We start from the raw sequence: 17,502 nt of genomic DNA on the forward strand, positions 1-17,502 counted from the left end.
GTTTCATATAGTTCAAGTAAAAAAAAAGAATTTCTTTTCTATTTACTCTCAGTAGTAAATTATTATTACTATTTTAACCAATAATGTTTTTTTGTTCAAACAGGGCTGCTTTTAAACATTTTTGATAAATTATGTGAGGACAATGTAATTTCCTTTGAGTCTTTCATCTCGTGGGAAACGAATGACGATGCAGCTGAACGTGAAGGAAAGGCAGTAGCTTTAAAAGCACTCACATGCTTTTTCACATCATTGAAGGAAGCCGAAGAAGTTTCTGAAGAAGAAACGTCAACTCAAGTGCGTTAAATATTGTCAGTGTTTTAAATGGAGAGTTTTTGACCCAATGCCAACGTGACGTGAGTTTTACTCTTTATTCCTGAATATAATTGTGAAACACATTTTCAGGAAAGTGCGTTTTTTCGCAATTTATAAGTGCTAAAAGACTTATGAGAATTTTTACCAAGACTCGATAAAAATTTAACTTTAACTCAATTTCTTAGAAGTGGCCAAAATTGCAGTTGTTTTTTTTTTATTTTTTAAAATGGACACATTTATCTTAAAAAGACAATGGAATAAGTGATTGTGCCGAGATGTGTATTATAGCCTAGGACATAAAAAAAAGCCGAAGACAAAGTCGAGGCAAATCAACGGTTACACTGAATTTCCGTATTTGCGATACGCTATACATAAATGAAGATAAAAAAAAAATATTAACTATTAATACAGAAATAACTGCAAGATAATTATTATATATAATTGATTTAAAAAAACAAAGGTTTAAAGTTTAAATAAAGAAATGAGAAAAAAAACAAACAAAAACTGAAAATGATATCGTGTTTTTAAAAGTGAAGTTTTTTTCTGAAATGTTTTCGTGGCTTTTTTTCGTTTCTATAGGACTCGCGTTTATTTACAATCGTCAAATTCAATTAAAGCCGCGGTAACATTTCAAAATTTTTTTTCAAAAACGATATCGCACATCGACAGAAGTACTTGCTACATAAACTTTTAGATAATCGGGATATTAAAATCGTGTAAAATCCTTATATTTGTAGGTAAGACGAAAACAAACAAAAAAATGAAAAAAAGCACGGTCTTTACATGCGCGTACACGAAGCTATTGATAACCAAGTCTGAGAAAGATGATTCTTCCTATTACTGTAAACGAACATAACAGAATTAATTATTTATAAATATTGCGAATATGATCTTATATATAAATATATATATTATATTGTAACTTTTAAGAGGAGCGATCGTGATTTTTTGCGAATAGAAAGATTTAAAAAATGGGTGAGAACGACACACAAAACAAAAACCAATTTATCGACCGCGTAAATTTTTATTTCCTCAATTCGCAGTCGCGTCAAAGGCTCTACTATTTTTTAAATGAAAAAAAAGAATAAAATAAAACAAAAAACGAGTTATTTATAATTAAAGAAAAAGCAAATAGAGTTGCAAAAGCGTGGATATTGAATGTCTGCGTTAATAAAAAAAATAATCGTGAGCTTTTTTTTTTTAATTAAAAAGAAAGAAGATATTTTTTCCTCGAAGAGTAAAGCCTTCGTGAAAAATGGTGGTTTTACTTTTTAACTTGGATTATAATAGTCTTGACGATGATGATGATGATGATAATGATGAAGATATAAAAACCGTGTTCACATGTAAATAAGCTGCGTCGCAGCAAAAAACTTTTCAAACTATAATAATAAGTGCTCATCACTGCAGTGCCGTATTCTGTAGAGATTGTTAAAATAAATTATTTCTATTCTTCACAGTACCGTAAATCTCTTGTGTCAGGGGGCGGGGGTATGCGTGCAGATATTTAAATGAAAAATGAATATATATCCACAATATAATTCCCTTTAAAAGAAAGAAAAGTAAAAATAAAAAAATCGGCAGCTTATTTCCGTGTAAACTTGGAACCGAATATGTACAAGTTGCGTGTAGATGTAAAGAATGATTTTTTTCCCCCGAGCGTATTTACAGAGAGAAACAGAGTATTTTTAAAAGAATTTTCCTTCGTCAAGTTTTTAGTTTGTTTTTAAAAAAAAGAATCGTTAAATTTTTGCTATTAGTAAAAATATATCTCCGATATTTTAATTTTTTTTTTTTTTTTTAGAAATTATTAATTATTATTGAAATATTATATTATGATTAATTATTATTATTCTTATTATATTATTATTAATTATTATTAATTATTAATTATTATTATTAATAAATATTATTAATATTATTATTAATTAATAATATTATTGCTGATGCTGAATTTATGCTGAGGAATAAATGTGTATCTTAAAAAGAGAGAGCGAATCTAGGAAAAAATTATCTTAAAATGATTTATTCCTTGTGAATTTGTGCACATTCTATAGAATGTTACAAAAAATATTTCGAGGGAATAAATCTCTTATCGAAGAATGGTAGGCAATTGAAAATTATAATAATTTATATATGTGGGGAGGAACAGTTTGTTGATAATTTTTGTGGATAGGTGAAGTAAATAGTGAATAAAATAAAAAAGGAAAAAAAAAAATTTTGAAAGGTTGTTGTTGTAAATAATAAATGGACAATTGTAAGTGAAGTGATGGATAAAAGAAAAAAAAAGAAATAAATGAAAGAGGACCTGTTGAGAGAATCTTTTTTTGTGAGAAAATAATTCACAAAAGAAGAGGGAGGATATAAAAGAAAAAAAATGAATAAAAAGAAAACACAATTTTTTTGCGATACTGTTTATCTCGTCGCTGCGAATCGCTGAATATATGTGTATATAAATATATAAATATGTAGATATTATATATTTATATATATATGTATGTATAAATATATACATGTATAAATAAACAAAAAATAATGCTAAGAATTCAGAGAAAAAAAAATAAACACATACACACGCGTAAACATTATATAAAAATCATATCTATATAAAAAAATAAAAAAAAACGAACTCCATTTGTAGTCTTTTTTTTTGAAAAATGATTTCCGTAATTTCCAAGTTTTCCTCCAACGAAAGCAAGTGTTTGTTGCTTCAAAAGAAACCTTTCCTTTGTATTTTACATTCTTTTGTAAAGAAGTATTTCTAATATTATTTTTTTCAGGATTTTTTTTTTATTATGTACGATAAGAAAAATTACAGATTTATAGAAAGGAGAAGAAATTTGCCATACAAATAGGAAATAAGTTTTATTTACATGAAGAGAAAATTGATTCAGGACTATTTTACTTATTGTTTGCGAAAGGGAAACAAGAAGCAAACGCGACAAATCACTGGCGAAAATGTAAGTGAACGAATTTAACAGATTTTTTTTTTATTTTTGATTATTTTAAATTATAAATATTGTTAATTGAAAATTGTAAATTGTAAATTCTGAATTCTAAATTATTTTAAAAAAATTGTTCTGATGATACTTAATTGTCATGCCAGACTGGAGTTTCTGATTAGTCGTGATTGTTGAAAAAAATTCTGAAGCTATTTTATTAAAAAGAAATTAATTTTTAATCCCCAATTTTCTTTTATTAATTATAAACATTTTTGTTTCAGTTTTCAATGGAACGTGAAACATGGAAATAATTTTATTAATGAAGAAACAATTGATTGAAGACTATTTTACTTAATTGTTCAAGGAAGGGAGACAACAAGAAGAAGAAGCAACAAATCAGATGAATTTTTATCAGTGGAAAAAATGTAAGTGAACGAATTTTGTAGACTCGTTTTTTATTTTTGATAATTTTAAATTATAAATTAAATTCTAAATTATTTTAAAAATAATTGTTATGATGACACTTAATTGTCATGCCAGACTGGAGTTTCTGATTAGACGTGATTGTTAAAAAAAATTCTGAAGCTATTTTATTTCAAATAGAAATTAATTTCTAATCTCCAATTTTCTTTTATTAATTATAAATATTTTTGTTTCAGTAGTTTTCAATGGATCGTGCTATATGAAAACAATTCTATGAGATTTATTCTTCGTGATGCAGAAATTAATTTCCATCTTTTGTGGATGAAATACGAAGAAACCACAGGAGTGGAAAAGAATTATTTTCCGTAAGTGTTATTCACTGTAATTTAATTTTTTAAAAAAGTTGTAAATTATTTTGAAGATTATAAACAGTGGAATATAAATTATTTAACGTAATTTTTTAATGATGATTCTTCATTTATTCGATAACTCCTAAAAGAATGGGAAGTTTATGGGACATAGCCAAAAGGATACTGATTTTATTTTCTTGTATCTTTAAATTAATATTTATTTGGAAAATTGTGAGATTGATAAGTTATTAATTTCTTTTTCAGATGATAGAAAATTCGCTGGAAGGAGACGAAGTAATTTTATTTCTTTTCTGGGATGGTCACTTTTTTTACAGCGATGACTAAAAATTAAAAAGGTGTGTTATACAATTATAATTTATTTAAAAATTTGTAAATCAAGAAATTTTTCCTTTTAATTTTTTTTTTTTTGTTTTGAAATTCGACAGTATTAAGTAGTTGTTCAAGTGATGATTTATTTAAAAATGAAAGTAGTGGACTGAAAAGTTTTGAAGAGATTTTGTAATCTGAAATTTTTTGATAGTTTAGATTCAATGAATTTTTTCCTTTCTTTGAAAAAATAGTAACAATTGAAAATATTTTCAGCCAATGATGAAGCGGAGAAGAAACAAAGGAAAAAAAGAAAAAAAAGAATAGAAGCACAAAAAATCAAAACAAAATTTATTGTGATGTCCATTTCTCTTTAGTTACGAGAAGAAATAGAACTCTGACAGTCGGGAAATAACTTGAAAGCATCACAATCTTATCTTCTTAAAGGTATAATTTTCCTAATTATTTATTTTTACTATTTTACATTTTGTCTATTTTTATTTTCTTAATATTTAAATTAATAATTACAACTTATAAATAATCTTCAAATGATGATTAGACATTTTTTCGAAAACTCCTAAAAAAATGGGAAGTTTGTGGGACATAGCCAAAAGGATACTGATTTTATTTTTTTGTAACATTAAGTGAATTCTTATTTAGAAAATTGTGAAATTAATGAGTTATTAATTTCTTTTTCAGAGGATAAAAAAATTGATTGGAAGAAGACGAAGTAATTTTGTTCCCTTTCTGAGATGGTCAATTTTTTACAGAGATGACTCTAAAAGTTAAAAAGGTAAATTACTCGATTGTCGATTAAAATTTATTTAGAAATCTGTAAATCGAGAAATTAAATTTTTTTATTTAAATTAGAATCTAATGTTTAAATTCGATAATATTTTTAATTGTTCAAGTGATGATTTATTTAAAAATGAAAGTAGTGGACTGAAAAGTTTTGAGGAGAATTTGTAATCTGAAATTTTTTGATAGTCAATATTTAATTAATTTTTTCCTTTCATTGAAAAAATAGTAACGATTGCAAATGTTTTCAGCTATTAATAGAGAAAAAGAAGAAGAACAATAAGGAGAAAAATGTTTAAAAATCAAGGAAAAATTTATTATGATGACAAATCCTTTTTCGTTAAGAGGAGAAATTAATCTCTGGAAGTTTACTGCAAACATCATCTTATCTTCCTAAAGGTAAAATTTTTCTAATTATGTAATTATTTTTACCATTTCTTTGTTTTTATTTTGTTTTATTTTCCTATAATCTATTTTGCTTTTTTTTAAATTTTGTATTCAACATTTAAATATAATTTTTTGTTGTTCTTTCCAAAGAGTTATTAGCTTTTTAAATTCATCAAATTTCTTCGTTAATTAAACGTTTAAATTAATAAATTAAAACATAATTATTATACGTTCCTCCATGAGGAAGCATTACATAATAATATATACATAATTTTCGAATGATGATAAATTTTAATTAGAAAACTCCAAAAATAATGGAAGTTTGTGGATCATAGCCAAAAGGATACTGATATATTTTTTAATTATAATTTTTCATTTATTTCAAAAAGTTGTTCAATTTATTAACAGAAGATTTTAATTTATTTTTCAGGGGGATATAAAAAGAAATTTGTTGACACTCATAAGAAATGAAGTTTCTTCTGATCTGAACATATTTTTTAAACCAACAACTCTAAAAATGAAAAAGGTAAATAATCCGATTATTAACATTTATATTAAATGTTTTCATTTCCCTTTGAAAAATGTGTGATGATAAATTTAAAGAAATAAGAAATGGGTATTTTATATACTCATTGTGAATTTTTAGCCAAAAGGATACTGATTTTATTATGATATACTTTTGTTTAAAATATTCATTGATTTACGTGACACGGTTGTTTAATGTATTTTCCTTTTTTTTCTTGCAGATTGAAAAAATGGATTGAGGAAGAAAAGTTAATTTTACATCGACGTTTTTTTAGGTAAGCTTTCTAATTAATAAATCAGAAATAAAATGAATCAAAAATAAAATGAATTAAAAATAAAATTTATTTTAATTACTTAAAATTTAAAATTGTTGTTATCAACTGAGGTTTGAGAGATTCAGTTAATTAATTTAGTAATTTGATTATTATGATGACAAACATTGACCATAAAAATTACTCCATGCTGGTTTCAATGCTCAACAGGGCTGAGGCTTTAAAGACATTAAATATTATTTCGCAAAATCTCAAATTGTTTTATTTATAATTCCTTCTTTTTATTACAGTGTTTCAAGAAGGCAGTCTCAAAGCAACGCAAATGATAATGGCTCTGGAAAATCAAATTCTGGAATTCGTTTTGTACTCAAGGATTTAATTTACTTGAGGGAAAATGAAGAAATGCCGAGAAGAAATCTTAAGACTGAAGATCAACATCAAAAGAAAGCATTGAGAAAGAAGAAAAACCGAATAGAAAAGTAATAATTAGTTAAGTAAGGTAAACGATAATTAATTTTTTTAATTTACTTTTATTCATATTATTATTTAGTATTATTTATTTTATAAACATTTAGTTTTCAATACTGTTTGAAACTTTATAATTTTTGTAATAAAACAAAAAAAAAATACAATAAAATCTTTCTTACTCTTGAAATACTAAAATTGTTGTTCTTTTTTAATTAACATCAAAAAGTTAATTTTTAAGTTAATTTTTAAGAAATAATGAACAGTTCTTTGTAATATTTAAATTATTGTAGGTATTTTAATTGCCCTTTTTTCACTATAAAAATTATTTATTATAATGTGCGTGTATCAATTCTTTGGCTGAAAAATAATTTAAATTGTTAATTAATATTAAAAAACACTATTTTATTTAGATTTTTAAATTATATTGAAATCATGCTTCATTAATTATTTTAATTAATTTAAATATAATTGGTGAGAAAGAAGGATCACGTGGCAAATTTTTTATTTTTCGCGGGCATTTGACTCTAACGCTTCTGGTGGTGAGTGAAAGAAGCACAAAAGCAAGCCGCCAAGCCGGCTCAGTGTGCTTAAGGTAGTGATGGGATATCGAAAAAATTTGATATCGATATTACGCTTATCGATATTGCATCTGTAATATCGATATTTAAAAATATATCGTTATCGAAAATAAATATCGATATATCGTAAAAACGATATCGCGCATGCGCAGAACTCTAAGAAATTTTTGAATGTGTATTTGATATTATTAATAATTATTTATTTAATATTATTTTTCAATAAATATAAAGAACGTAAATAAATTAAGTCACTTTCTTTTTAAAGAAAAAAATAAAAAAATTTTAGAATAGGAAAATAAGGTTTTTATATTAATGTATATTTTATAGATATAATATATAAAGAAAACGTTTAATTATTAATTAATGAACATAGAAAATTTAATTTAAGTATATAAAGACTGTTTATTTGTAATAACCGAAATAAATAAAAACAAACTTTATATTTTTATGTAAACAAAATGATGACCTTTAATGCTTTAAAAATGACAGCTTTCAATAAAACTTTCGAACTTGCATATATTCAAAGAACAGGGATAACAATCATAACCTCAAAATTTACATTATTTTTACCACATAAAGGCCAACGCAGAATAGATCTTTAACCGGAACCGTAATCGTAACCGAAAGCATAGAATGGGTTAGAGAAGGATAAACAATATACCTTTCCTTCTTTAACTTATTCTAACCGTTACGCTTACGATTATTAAAGATTTTATTCTGCGTTGGCCTAAAAATCAATGTAAAAAATGGTTTAAAAGTTTTGTTTACGTTATAAATATTTTATAATATAAGAGTTTTATAATTAGGTACTTATATTTAGTACTTCTTAATAGTTACTTAATTTCTTAATTAAAAAAAAACTCAAAACGTGTGACACATCGTGTGGTCGTTACGCGGTTGCGCGCTAGAATTATCGATATTAAAAATTTTATCGATAACGGTAACGATATATCAAAACGTTAATATCGATATTAAAATATCGATTATCGTGACATAGATATCGATATGTTCCGATATTTAATATCGATATCCCATCACTAGCTTAAGGCGGTGTCAAAGTCGATGCGATTTTTCCATTAAAGCTCAATGCAAAAATCCAATCGACTTTGACACCGCCTTAAGGTTTTGTGAAGAAAAGTTATTCTGTTAATTTTATTAAAGTGTATTTTTGCACAGATAATGTTGTGTTTAACATAAATTTCAATGATTTTTAAGAATAAAACTTGAATTCATCTTTATTAAACATGCCTTTCTGAATTTTTGCTCATCAGATTTTGTTTTGGGCAACACATTACAATTCTTCTTCGTTTGCCAATTTTTTAACCATCAGACACCTAAGAATTAAGGTTTGTTACATTTTATTTACAAGGAACAATAATTAATTTATTATAATATAAATTTTCACTCTAGACTCAAGAAATTTGTCTTTTTACCCTTTTTCCATACATGAATTCATTGTTTCCAACTGTCTGTGGGTAGATCAAAATATTTGTTTTTGTAAATAAATATGCGATGGAAAAATAACTTTAGAATTCTTGCAGAAAAAAAATCCAAGCTTATTTTGAGTCATGGTTGCGAATTTAAAAATGTTATTATATATAATTTTTGGCTCGTAATCTAAAAGAGATAAGATTAGCGTATCATGCAGCCTTCATGAATAATATTCTCACGTATATAGTTTTTTCTAAACGAAACTTAATTACTTAATTAATTTTGGAACCAGACAATATATCGGTTTATCTTTAACGACAATACTCAATCGAATTTATATTTATTTACATTTATATGGGACATTCCACGCCAAATCGTAAATCAATTTGGTTTTGCAACTCAAATTTTTTTCAAATTTTCTTTTCTTTCTGTGCTTGTTGAAATGCGAGTTACCATGATTTTTTTCATAAAACGATTTAAGAGATACAGATTTTTGAAAAATTACGTTTTTTACGTAAATTTTTTTTTTGAAATGCCAAAAATTGATCAAATTGGACGTTTTTAATAAAAATAAGAAAAAAATTTTTGTTAAAAAATTACGATAAGATAAGATAAGATTTAAAATTTTTTTTTTTTAAATTTTATTTTTAACAAGGTATGAATTGATCAATTTTCTTCAAAATTTTTTGCAAGAAACTAGTACTGAATTAACAATTTTTAACCCTTGTCTAATTGTTGTTTTTAAATCTTATCGTAAATTTTTAACAAACATTTTTTTTCATATTTTTATTAAAAAACTACGTGTGAAAACAAAAATTTTCATTAACAAAAGATGCAAAAACAAAATGATTTCCAACTTGGAGTGGAATGCCCCATATACATTTAATTATATTTATATTCACTCCGTAATATTTCAAATCATGATTTATTTACAGGTAAAAGGGATGGACTGAATAGGAAAAACAATTCTGAAAAACCAAGTCCATCAAATAAACCAAATATGGCGATGCCTATTTCCCCCTCGTTACGAGAAGAAGTTAAACTTCGAGAAGCGGAGAATGCGTGGAAACCGACAAGACTAAAGGGTAGCGACATTGATGTTGAGGAAGCTAAAACCGAATCTCTCGCTAAAAAAGTTCGTAGTGTGCTCAATAAATTAACGCTTCAAAAATTCGACACATTGGTTAGTCAAGTGAGAGCGTTGAACATTGATACCAAGGAAAGAATGGAGCGTGTGATTAATCTTGTCTTCGAAAAGGTAATATTATCAATAATATTATGTATATAAATTAAATTGAAAATATATAAATAATATTTTATATTAAATTAAAAATTTCGAAAAAGAAAAATAAAAACAAAACTAGAATTTTTTGAAAATTGTGAAAAAAATCTAATTATAATTGTAAGAATGATTTAACAAATAAATGATGATACTTTAATGTCATGCCAGACTGGAGTTTCTGATCAGGTCTGATTGTTGAAAAAAATTCTGAATATTTTAAATTTTGTTTTATTTTCTTAATTTTCTACGTGTTTTTTTTTGTTGACTAATTTTTTTGTTTTCTATTTGCAGGCAATTAAAGAACCTATTTTTTCCGCGGAATACGCACTTATGTGTAAGGAACTTGCCATGATGCAAGTTTCCGGTACGGATCCATCTGATTCAACAACGGCGAACTTTAGGAAATTAATTATCACTCGTTGTCAACATGAATTCCAAAAGGAATCCGACAATGGTGATATGAGAGAGACGAAAGCTAAGGAAATTGAAGAATGTACAGATCCTGTAAGTTTGAATACTTGTTTCTTTATTATTTAGTAGTTTCTTGAATACATAATTCTTGAAATCTTAATTATGGAAAATATAGAGAATTTATAATTATAGAATCAGAAAAATTTTATTTGTTATTAATATTGTTATTTTTATTAAATTACAGGAAAAGAAGAAAGAATTAATATTATTCTGTGAAGAGGAAGAGAGGAGGATACGCATGAAGTCTGTTGGTAACATAAGGTTCATTGGAGAACTTTTTAAACAAGGAATGTTGAAAAAGAATATTATGCTTTTCTGTATAAATCATTTATTACAATTCCGTGATGAAAATAATTTGGAATGTTTGTGTATATTGTTAACGACAGTAGGAAAAAGATTGGAATCTAAAGACGTAAGTAGAAAATTTCACTCTATTTCCTTCTGTTTTTCATCTAAATGTGTCCATTTATTTTTTATTTTTTTGTCCGTTTGTTTTAATTGTTTACGTTAAAAAAATTGAGCAGTTTACATTGTTCTCTGGATTTTAATTGTTTTTTTTTCTTTTTTTCAGGAATTGAATGAATATTTTATTCAAATACAGGGCATCGCAAATGATAAAGGCCCTGGAAAAATTAATTTCAGAGTTTGTTTTATGCTCCAAGATGTAATTGACTTAAGGGCGAATAAATGGGTGCCAAGGAGAGATGACAGTAATCCTAAGACAATGGACCAAATTCAAAAAGAGGCAGAAACCGAACGATTAGATGCCCAACTCAATATTCCTCTTAATACCCCACGAAAAGATGATCGGAACGTTGACCGACGAAGAAATCGTAAGTATCATCAAATAGAATTATTCTAATGGTATTAAAATTCGATTCTTTCTACTTTAATTTTTTCCTACTATAATTAAATAATTTAAGAAAACTTTTGTTTAATTTCTAAATATACAAACTAAATTGTTGTGATGATACTTAATGTCATGCCAGACTGGAGTTTCTGACTAGAGGTGATTGTTTAAAAAAATTCTGATGGAATTATTAAAAATTAAGGATAAATTTGCAGTTTGTTTTTATAGTTTGGTTAATGGAATGTTTATATTTTCAGGTGGAATGGCAGGGTCTTCCGAAGATGGTGGTTGGAGTCAGCCAGTTCGATCGAGAGCTTCATACTCTTGTGATACTTCGAAACTAAAAACTAAACCTGTAAGTATTTTAATTTATTTTATATTTAAAAAAGAATAGTCTTGCAAAAATTCCTTTGCTTTTATTAATAAATAAGTAAACTACTTCTATCAGAAAGCAATTATTTTTTTTAATTTATTGATAATTCATATTTATAGTCGTAATGAAAATTAAATTTATAAATGAGTGTAGAAATTAATTTTAGCTTCAATTTAGAATTGTTGATAAATAAATCAAATGTTAAAGTGTTGGTAATAAATTTTAATAATTGTATTGTGATGATACTTAATTGTCATGCCAGACTGGAGTTTCTGATAAAAACGTGATTGTTAAAAAATTCTGATGCAATTATTTTACTTGGAAAAAATTTCTGTTTGAATTAGTTGTTTCAAATTTTTAACAATTCTTTGTTTTCTTCTTTTATTACAGCCTCTAATGGACGATCTTCAATTAGGAAATAGGAATACTTATACTATGTGGAATAAGAATATTCCTTCTGTAGGATCCACAAAGATGCAGAATAAATTTTCAGCCCTAGAAAATATTTCATCGTTTGATCAAGAAAAACGTAATCCACTCCAACTTTCTGGATCAAAGTCGATGGGACCACGAGAATGTGGCAGAACTGACTACAAATCCGCTTATGGTAAGAAACGTGAAATATTCTTAAATATATTTTTTCTTTTAAATAAAAAAAGTATAATAATAAATAGTTAATAAATAATGGAAAATAATTTGTCAAAATTATCAATTTTTTATATTTTCGTGATGATATATTATTTATTCGATAACTCCCAAAGGGAAGTTTATGGGACATAGCCAAAAGGATACTGACAAAGTTTATGAATTTATAGAATTTAATTTTCTATCTGGAATACTTTGTGATTTGTTGATCGACATTTTTCAGATGGTAGAAGTTCGCGAAATGGCAGTAGCTACCAATTAAGTAGTAGTGGTTCCTTGACTAGAGAGGGAATTCCTCCACTTGACAGTGGAAGAAGTCAAAGTGTCACAATGCCTCCTCAGAGCAAACCAGCTCCACAACCTACCTCTATTAGTAATAAACCAGAAAAATCATTTGATGAACTCCAAAAAATTGTTCATATGTTCGTCGAGGAATATATCACCGAGGGCAATGGTGAAGTAAGTAATGGAAATGTTTTTTTCATTATTTCCGCACGCTCCTTAGATCCATCTCTGATATTCCAAGGAGATGCTTGAGTCATTGGTGTGCTAGAATATGCAATACCTTCTTTTTGCTTTCAATACTTTGCACGACAAAAAAACTCATTTTTTGGGTTAAAAAGTTCAAAGTGAACCAAAAAGTGGACAGGAAAATTAATACTCAATTTATGAATTTTAATTTCATTCATTTTTAACTCGGAAAAATCGCATTCAAAATAAAAAAAGTAATTATTTGGAAATAAATATTTTTAAAACAATATTTTCAAGTTTTTATTTCATTTTTTTTATGTTTACTTTATTTTGCTTCTATTGTAAATATTTATTCATTTTTCTATTAAATTAGTAGTTGATTTCTAATAGAGAATCTTTTTTTCTACAGGATGTTGTACTCGAAGTTAAACAACATTTCCCAACTTCACAATTGCCAGCAGTGGTTCGCGAAATAGTTAACGAAGTTCTCGAGAAATCTGTCAATGCACGTGAATCAGTATCGAAACTATTGTCCTTCCTTATCACCAAGAAATCAATTACTTTGAACGACTTCCGAAAAGGGTAAGTGATTTTAAATCTCCAACTCTTATTTGATAAAGCTTAAAATTTTAGAAATTTTATTCAAATTTTTAGAAAATTTAAAAAAAAAACTATAATTCTACTGGTAGAAAATTGTTGTAAAATTCAATTTTTGGTGGGTTCTTTTAAAAACTAAGAAATTTTTTAAAAATGGAACAATATTTATATTTATAAGGGAAAAAATCATTATTGTTAGCAATAGAAAATAAAAGACCATTGATTTAGTTTATTTTTTGGAAAAATGTATGATGAAAATTTTTTCTAAAATAAGAAATGTGTATATTATACTCATTGTGAATTTTTAGCCAAAAGGATACTGATTGTATTTTTTAATACTTAACTATAATTTTTTTTAGTAATTGACAAAGATTTCACGAGTAAAATTTTTTTCAGATTTGGTGAAATTCTTGAATCAGTCGATGATTTAATAATTGATATTCCGAAAATCCTGTCTTACTTCGCCGACATTTTGGGTAAGTTGTATTCTTTATTCTCTTAATAAGATCTTTTTGTAAATTATGTATTTATGTATATAATTCTAATTATGTATTTAATTATTAAGTAACATAATTATTATGATGACAAATATTGACCATAAAAATTATTCCATGCTGGTTTCAATGCTCAACAGGGCTGATGCTTTTCAAAGCAAATTATTAACGTATTTTAATAATTTTTAAAATCGAATCTTATTTATAATTTCTTTTATTTTGCGCATTTTTTCAGTTCACCTTGTAATTGACGAAACTCATCCGCTTGCGGAATTGCCCATTACCTTGGCTAATTTGAGAAGTACAGGTCAAAGTGGGAAATTAGTAGGTGAATTATTCTCAAAAATTTCTACAATTTGTGAACCAGAATTCCTTGTTGAAAAGTGGCTTCGTAGTAAACTCCAAATAAGTGATCTTATTAATGGAGAACGAGAAAATATTGATGAAATCATCAAGAATTATGTAAGTGTTTTTCTATTTAAAGTTTCTGGTAAATAATTAATTCACACTTCGTTATCATTTTAAATTAATTAAATTAGTTCTAAATTATTAAATTAATAATATAATTATAATATAATTTAAAAAATATAATAATATTAATATTTTAATATTATTTATTAAATTAATTGCTTTTATTTTATATTTGATGATGAAAACTTTTTGTGTAAATAAGTGAGGTTTTAACCTATATGCATTTTTTAGCCAAAAGGATACTGACATTTGTAAATAGTTTAATACTTTTTTCATTTTTTTTAGACGAATTTTGAATGATATTTTCTAATTTTTTTGCAGAAATTACAAGCACTCGCAGAAGAGAAGTTTTCATGTTTTGAACAAATTCATGATCACCTTGTAAAATTGATGAAGACTAGCAATAACATAGTTGATGATGTTGTTAATTGGGCGAAGGTGCGTTCTTTAAAATTAATAACAATTTACTTTTTTTGATAATAGAGAATTGATTTGCTAATAAAAAAATATTTTTCTGTTACAGAATAATATTTCAGACAAAGTTCTTGAGCCACAATTTATTCGAGTTCTCATGACTGCCATTTTGGAAGTATCCACTGGTTAGTAATAATATTTATGCAATTTATGCCTTACTTTCATGCAACTCTTTTAATTTTTTATATTTTAACTCTTCAGATTCCTATATTTTTAATTTGTAATTTTTATAATTTTCACTTATTACTATTTGTTGGTTATTAAAATTATTTTTTTTATTCAGTTTTTTTATTATTAAGGAAGGAATAAAGTTTATTTTCGTTTTGATAATTAAAATAAATTTTTAATTTGTTATTAAAATTATTTTTTTACTCTTTTTATTCAGTTATATGTTTCGATTATCAAAGAAAGAAAAAAAAGTTTATTTTCGTTTTGTTAATTATAAATTTTTAGTAAAAATATTTTTTAAAGGAAAATTTTTCATGTTTCAGTTTGTAATAAACAAAGACACGACTTCAAGCCTGAAATATTCCAAGGTTTGCAAACGCTGATACATAGGTTCGTCGATGCGAATGAAAAATTAGAATTGCAATGTCTGTTCGCTGCTCAGTCATTTGCAAATAAATTAGAATTCCCCCCTGGTGAGTTTTATTAGATTTTCTATATTTAAAAAATATGTTTCATATAGTTCAAGTAAAAAAAAAGAATTTCTTTTCTATTTACTCTCAGTAGTAAATTATTATTACTATTTTAACCAATAATGTTTTTTTGTTCAAACAGGGCTGCTTTTAAACATTTTTGATAAATTATGTGAGGACAATGTAATTTCCTTTGAGTCTTTCATCTCGTGGGAAACGAATGACGATGCAGCTGAACGTGAAGGAAAGGCAGTAGCTTTAAAAGCACTCACATGCTTTTTCACATCATTGAAGGAAGCCGAAGAAGTTTCTGAAGAAGAAACGTCAACTCAAGTGCGTTAAATATTGTCAGTGTTTTAAATGGAGAGTTTTTGACCCAATGCCAACGTGACGTGAGTTTTACTCTTTATTCCTGAATATAATTGTGAAACACATTTTCAGGAAAGTGCGTTTTTTCGCAATTTATAAGTGCTAAAAGACTTATGAGAATTTTTACCAAGACTCGATAAAAATTTAACTTTAACTCAATTTCTTAGAAGTGGCCAAAATTGCAGTTGTTTTTTTTTTATTTTTTAAAATGGACACATTTATCTTAAAAAGACAATGGAATAAGTGATTGTGCCGAGATGTGTATTATAGCCTAGGACATAAAAAAAAGCCGAAGACAAAGTCGAGGCAAATCAACGGTTACACTGAATTTCCGTATTTGCGATACGCTATACATAAATGAAGATAAAAAAAAAATATTAACTATTAATACAGAAATAACTGCAAGATAATTATTATATATAATTGATTTAAAAAAACAAAGGTTTAAAGTTTAAATAAAGAAATGAGAAAAAAAACAAACAAAAACTGAAAATGATATCGTGTTTTTAAAAGTGAAGTTTTTTTCTGAAATGTTTTCGTGGCTTTTTTTCGTTTCTATAGGACTCGCGTTTATTTACAATCGTCAAATTCAATTAAAGCCGCGGTAACATTTCAAAATTTTTTTTCAAAAACGATATCGCACATCGACAGAAGTACTTGCTACATAAACTTTTAGATAATCGGGATATTAAAATCGTGTAAAATCCTTATATTTGTAGGTAAGACGAAAACAAACAAAAAAATGAAAAAAAGCACGGTCTTTACATGCGCGTACACGAAGCTATTGATAACCAAGTCTGAGAAAGATGATTCTTCCTATTACTGTAAACGAACATAACAGAATTAATTATTTATAAATATTGCGAATATGATCTTATATATAAATATATATATTATATTGTAACTTTTAAGAGGAGCGATCGTGATTTTTTGCGAATAGAAAGATTTAAAAAATGGGTGAGAACGACACACAAAACAAAAACCAATTTATCGACCGCGTAAATTTTTATTTCCTCAATTCGCAGTCGCGTCAAAGGCTCTACTATTTTTTAAATGAAAAAAAAGAATAAAATAAAACAAAAAACGAGTTATTTATAATTAAAGAAAAAGCAAATAGAGTTGCAAAAGCGTGGATATTGAATGTCTGCGTTAATAAAAAAAATAATCGTGAGCTTTTTTTTTTTAATTAAAAAGAAAGAAGATATTTTTTCCTCGAAGAGTAAAGCCTTCGTGAAAAATGGTGGTTTTACTTTTTAACTTGGATTATAATAGTCTTGACGATGATGATGATGATGATAATGATGAAGATATAAAAACCGTGTTCACATGTAAATAAGCTGCGTCGCAGCAAAAAACTTTTCAAACTATAATAATAAGTGCTCATCACTGCAGTGCCGTATTCTGTAGAGATTGTTAAAATAAATTATTTCTATTCTTCACAGTACCGTAAATCTCTTGTGTCAGGGGGCGGGGGTATGCGTGCAGATATTTAAATGAAAAATGAATATATATCCACAATATAATTCCCTTTAAAAGAAAGAAAAGTAAAAATAA

General features: G+C 26.2%; 2 protein-coding genes and 1 non-coding gene across 3 annotated transcripts in view; all 3 read left to right on the forward strand.

The window, feature by feature from the left end:
- Positions 1 to 2,069, forward strand: part of LOC122508359 (eukaryotic translation initiation factor 4 gamma 3-like) — a 42,973-nt gene extending 40,904 nt beyond the window's left edge. Inside the window, exon 22 of the mRNA XM_043621651.1 lies at positions 104 to 2,069. Within this exon, the coding sequence (XP_043477586.1) occupies positions 104 to 303 (200 nt within the window). The 3' untranslated portion in view covers positions 304 to 2,069. The remainder of the gene's footprint in view (positions 1 to 103) is intronic.
- On the forward strand, positions 1,568 to 17,387 carry LOC122508528 (eukaryotic translation initiation factor 4 gamma 3-like). Its single transcript, XM_043621942.1, has 20 exons — positions 1,568 to 1,658; positions 4,292 to 4,321; positions 5,054 to 5,084; positions 6,286 to 6,339; positions 6,627 to 6,815; positions 9,469 to 9,512; positions 9,749 to 10,071; positions 10,387 to 10,599; positions 10,751 to 10,978; positions 11,138 to 11,399; positions 11,674 to 11,771; positions 12,180 to 12,396; positions 12,658 to 12,893; positions 13,315 to 13,487; positions 13,899 to 13,978; positions 14,232 to 14,458; positions 14,789 to 14,905; positions 14,991 to 15,066; positions 15,433 to 15,582; positions 15,722 to 17,387. Exons 1-20 carry the CDS (start codon positions 1,568 to 1,570, stop codon positions 15,919 to 15,921), a joined length of 3,039 nt encoding a protein of 1,012 aa, XP_043477877.1. The 3' UTR covers positions 15,922 to 17,387.
- On the forward strand, positions 12,926 to 13,084 carry LOC122508565. The gene has a single exon (XR_006302249.1). It is a non-coding gene; the product is annotated as a small nucleolar RNA SNORA53 (small nucleolar RNA).
- Positions 17,388 to 17,502: the final 115 nt, after the last annotated feature.

Source organism: Leptopilina heterotoma, unplaced genomic scaffold (genome assembly GCF_015476425.1).
Source record: "Leptopilina heterotoma isolate Lh14 unplaced genomic scaffold, ASM1547642v1 Lhet_54, whole genome shotgun sequence".
Classification (NCBI taxonomy): Eukaryota; Metazoa; Arthropoda; class Insecta; order Hymenoptera; family Figitidae; genus Leptopilina; species Leptopilina heterotoma.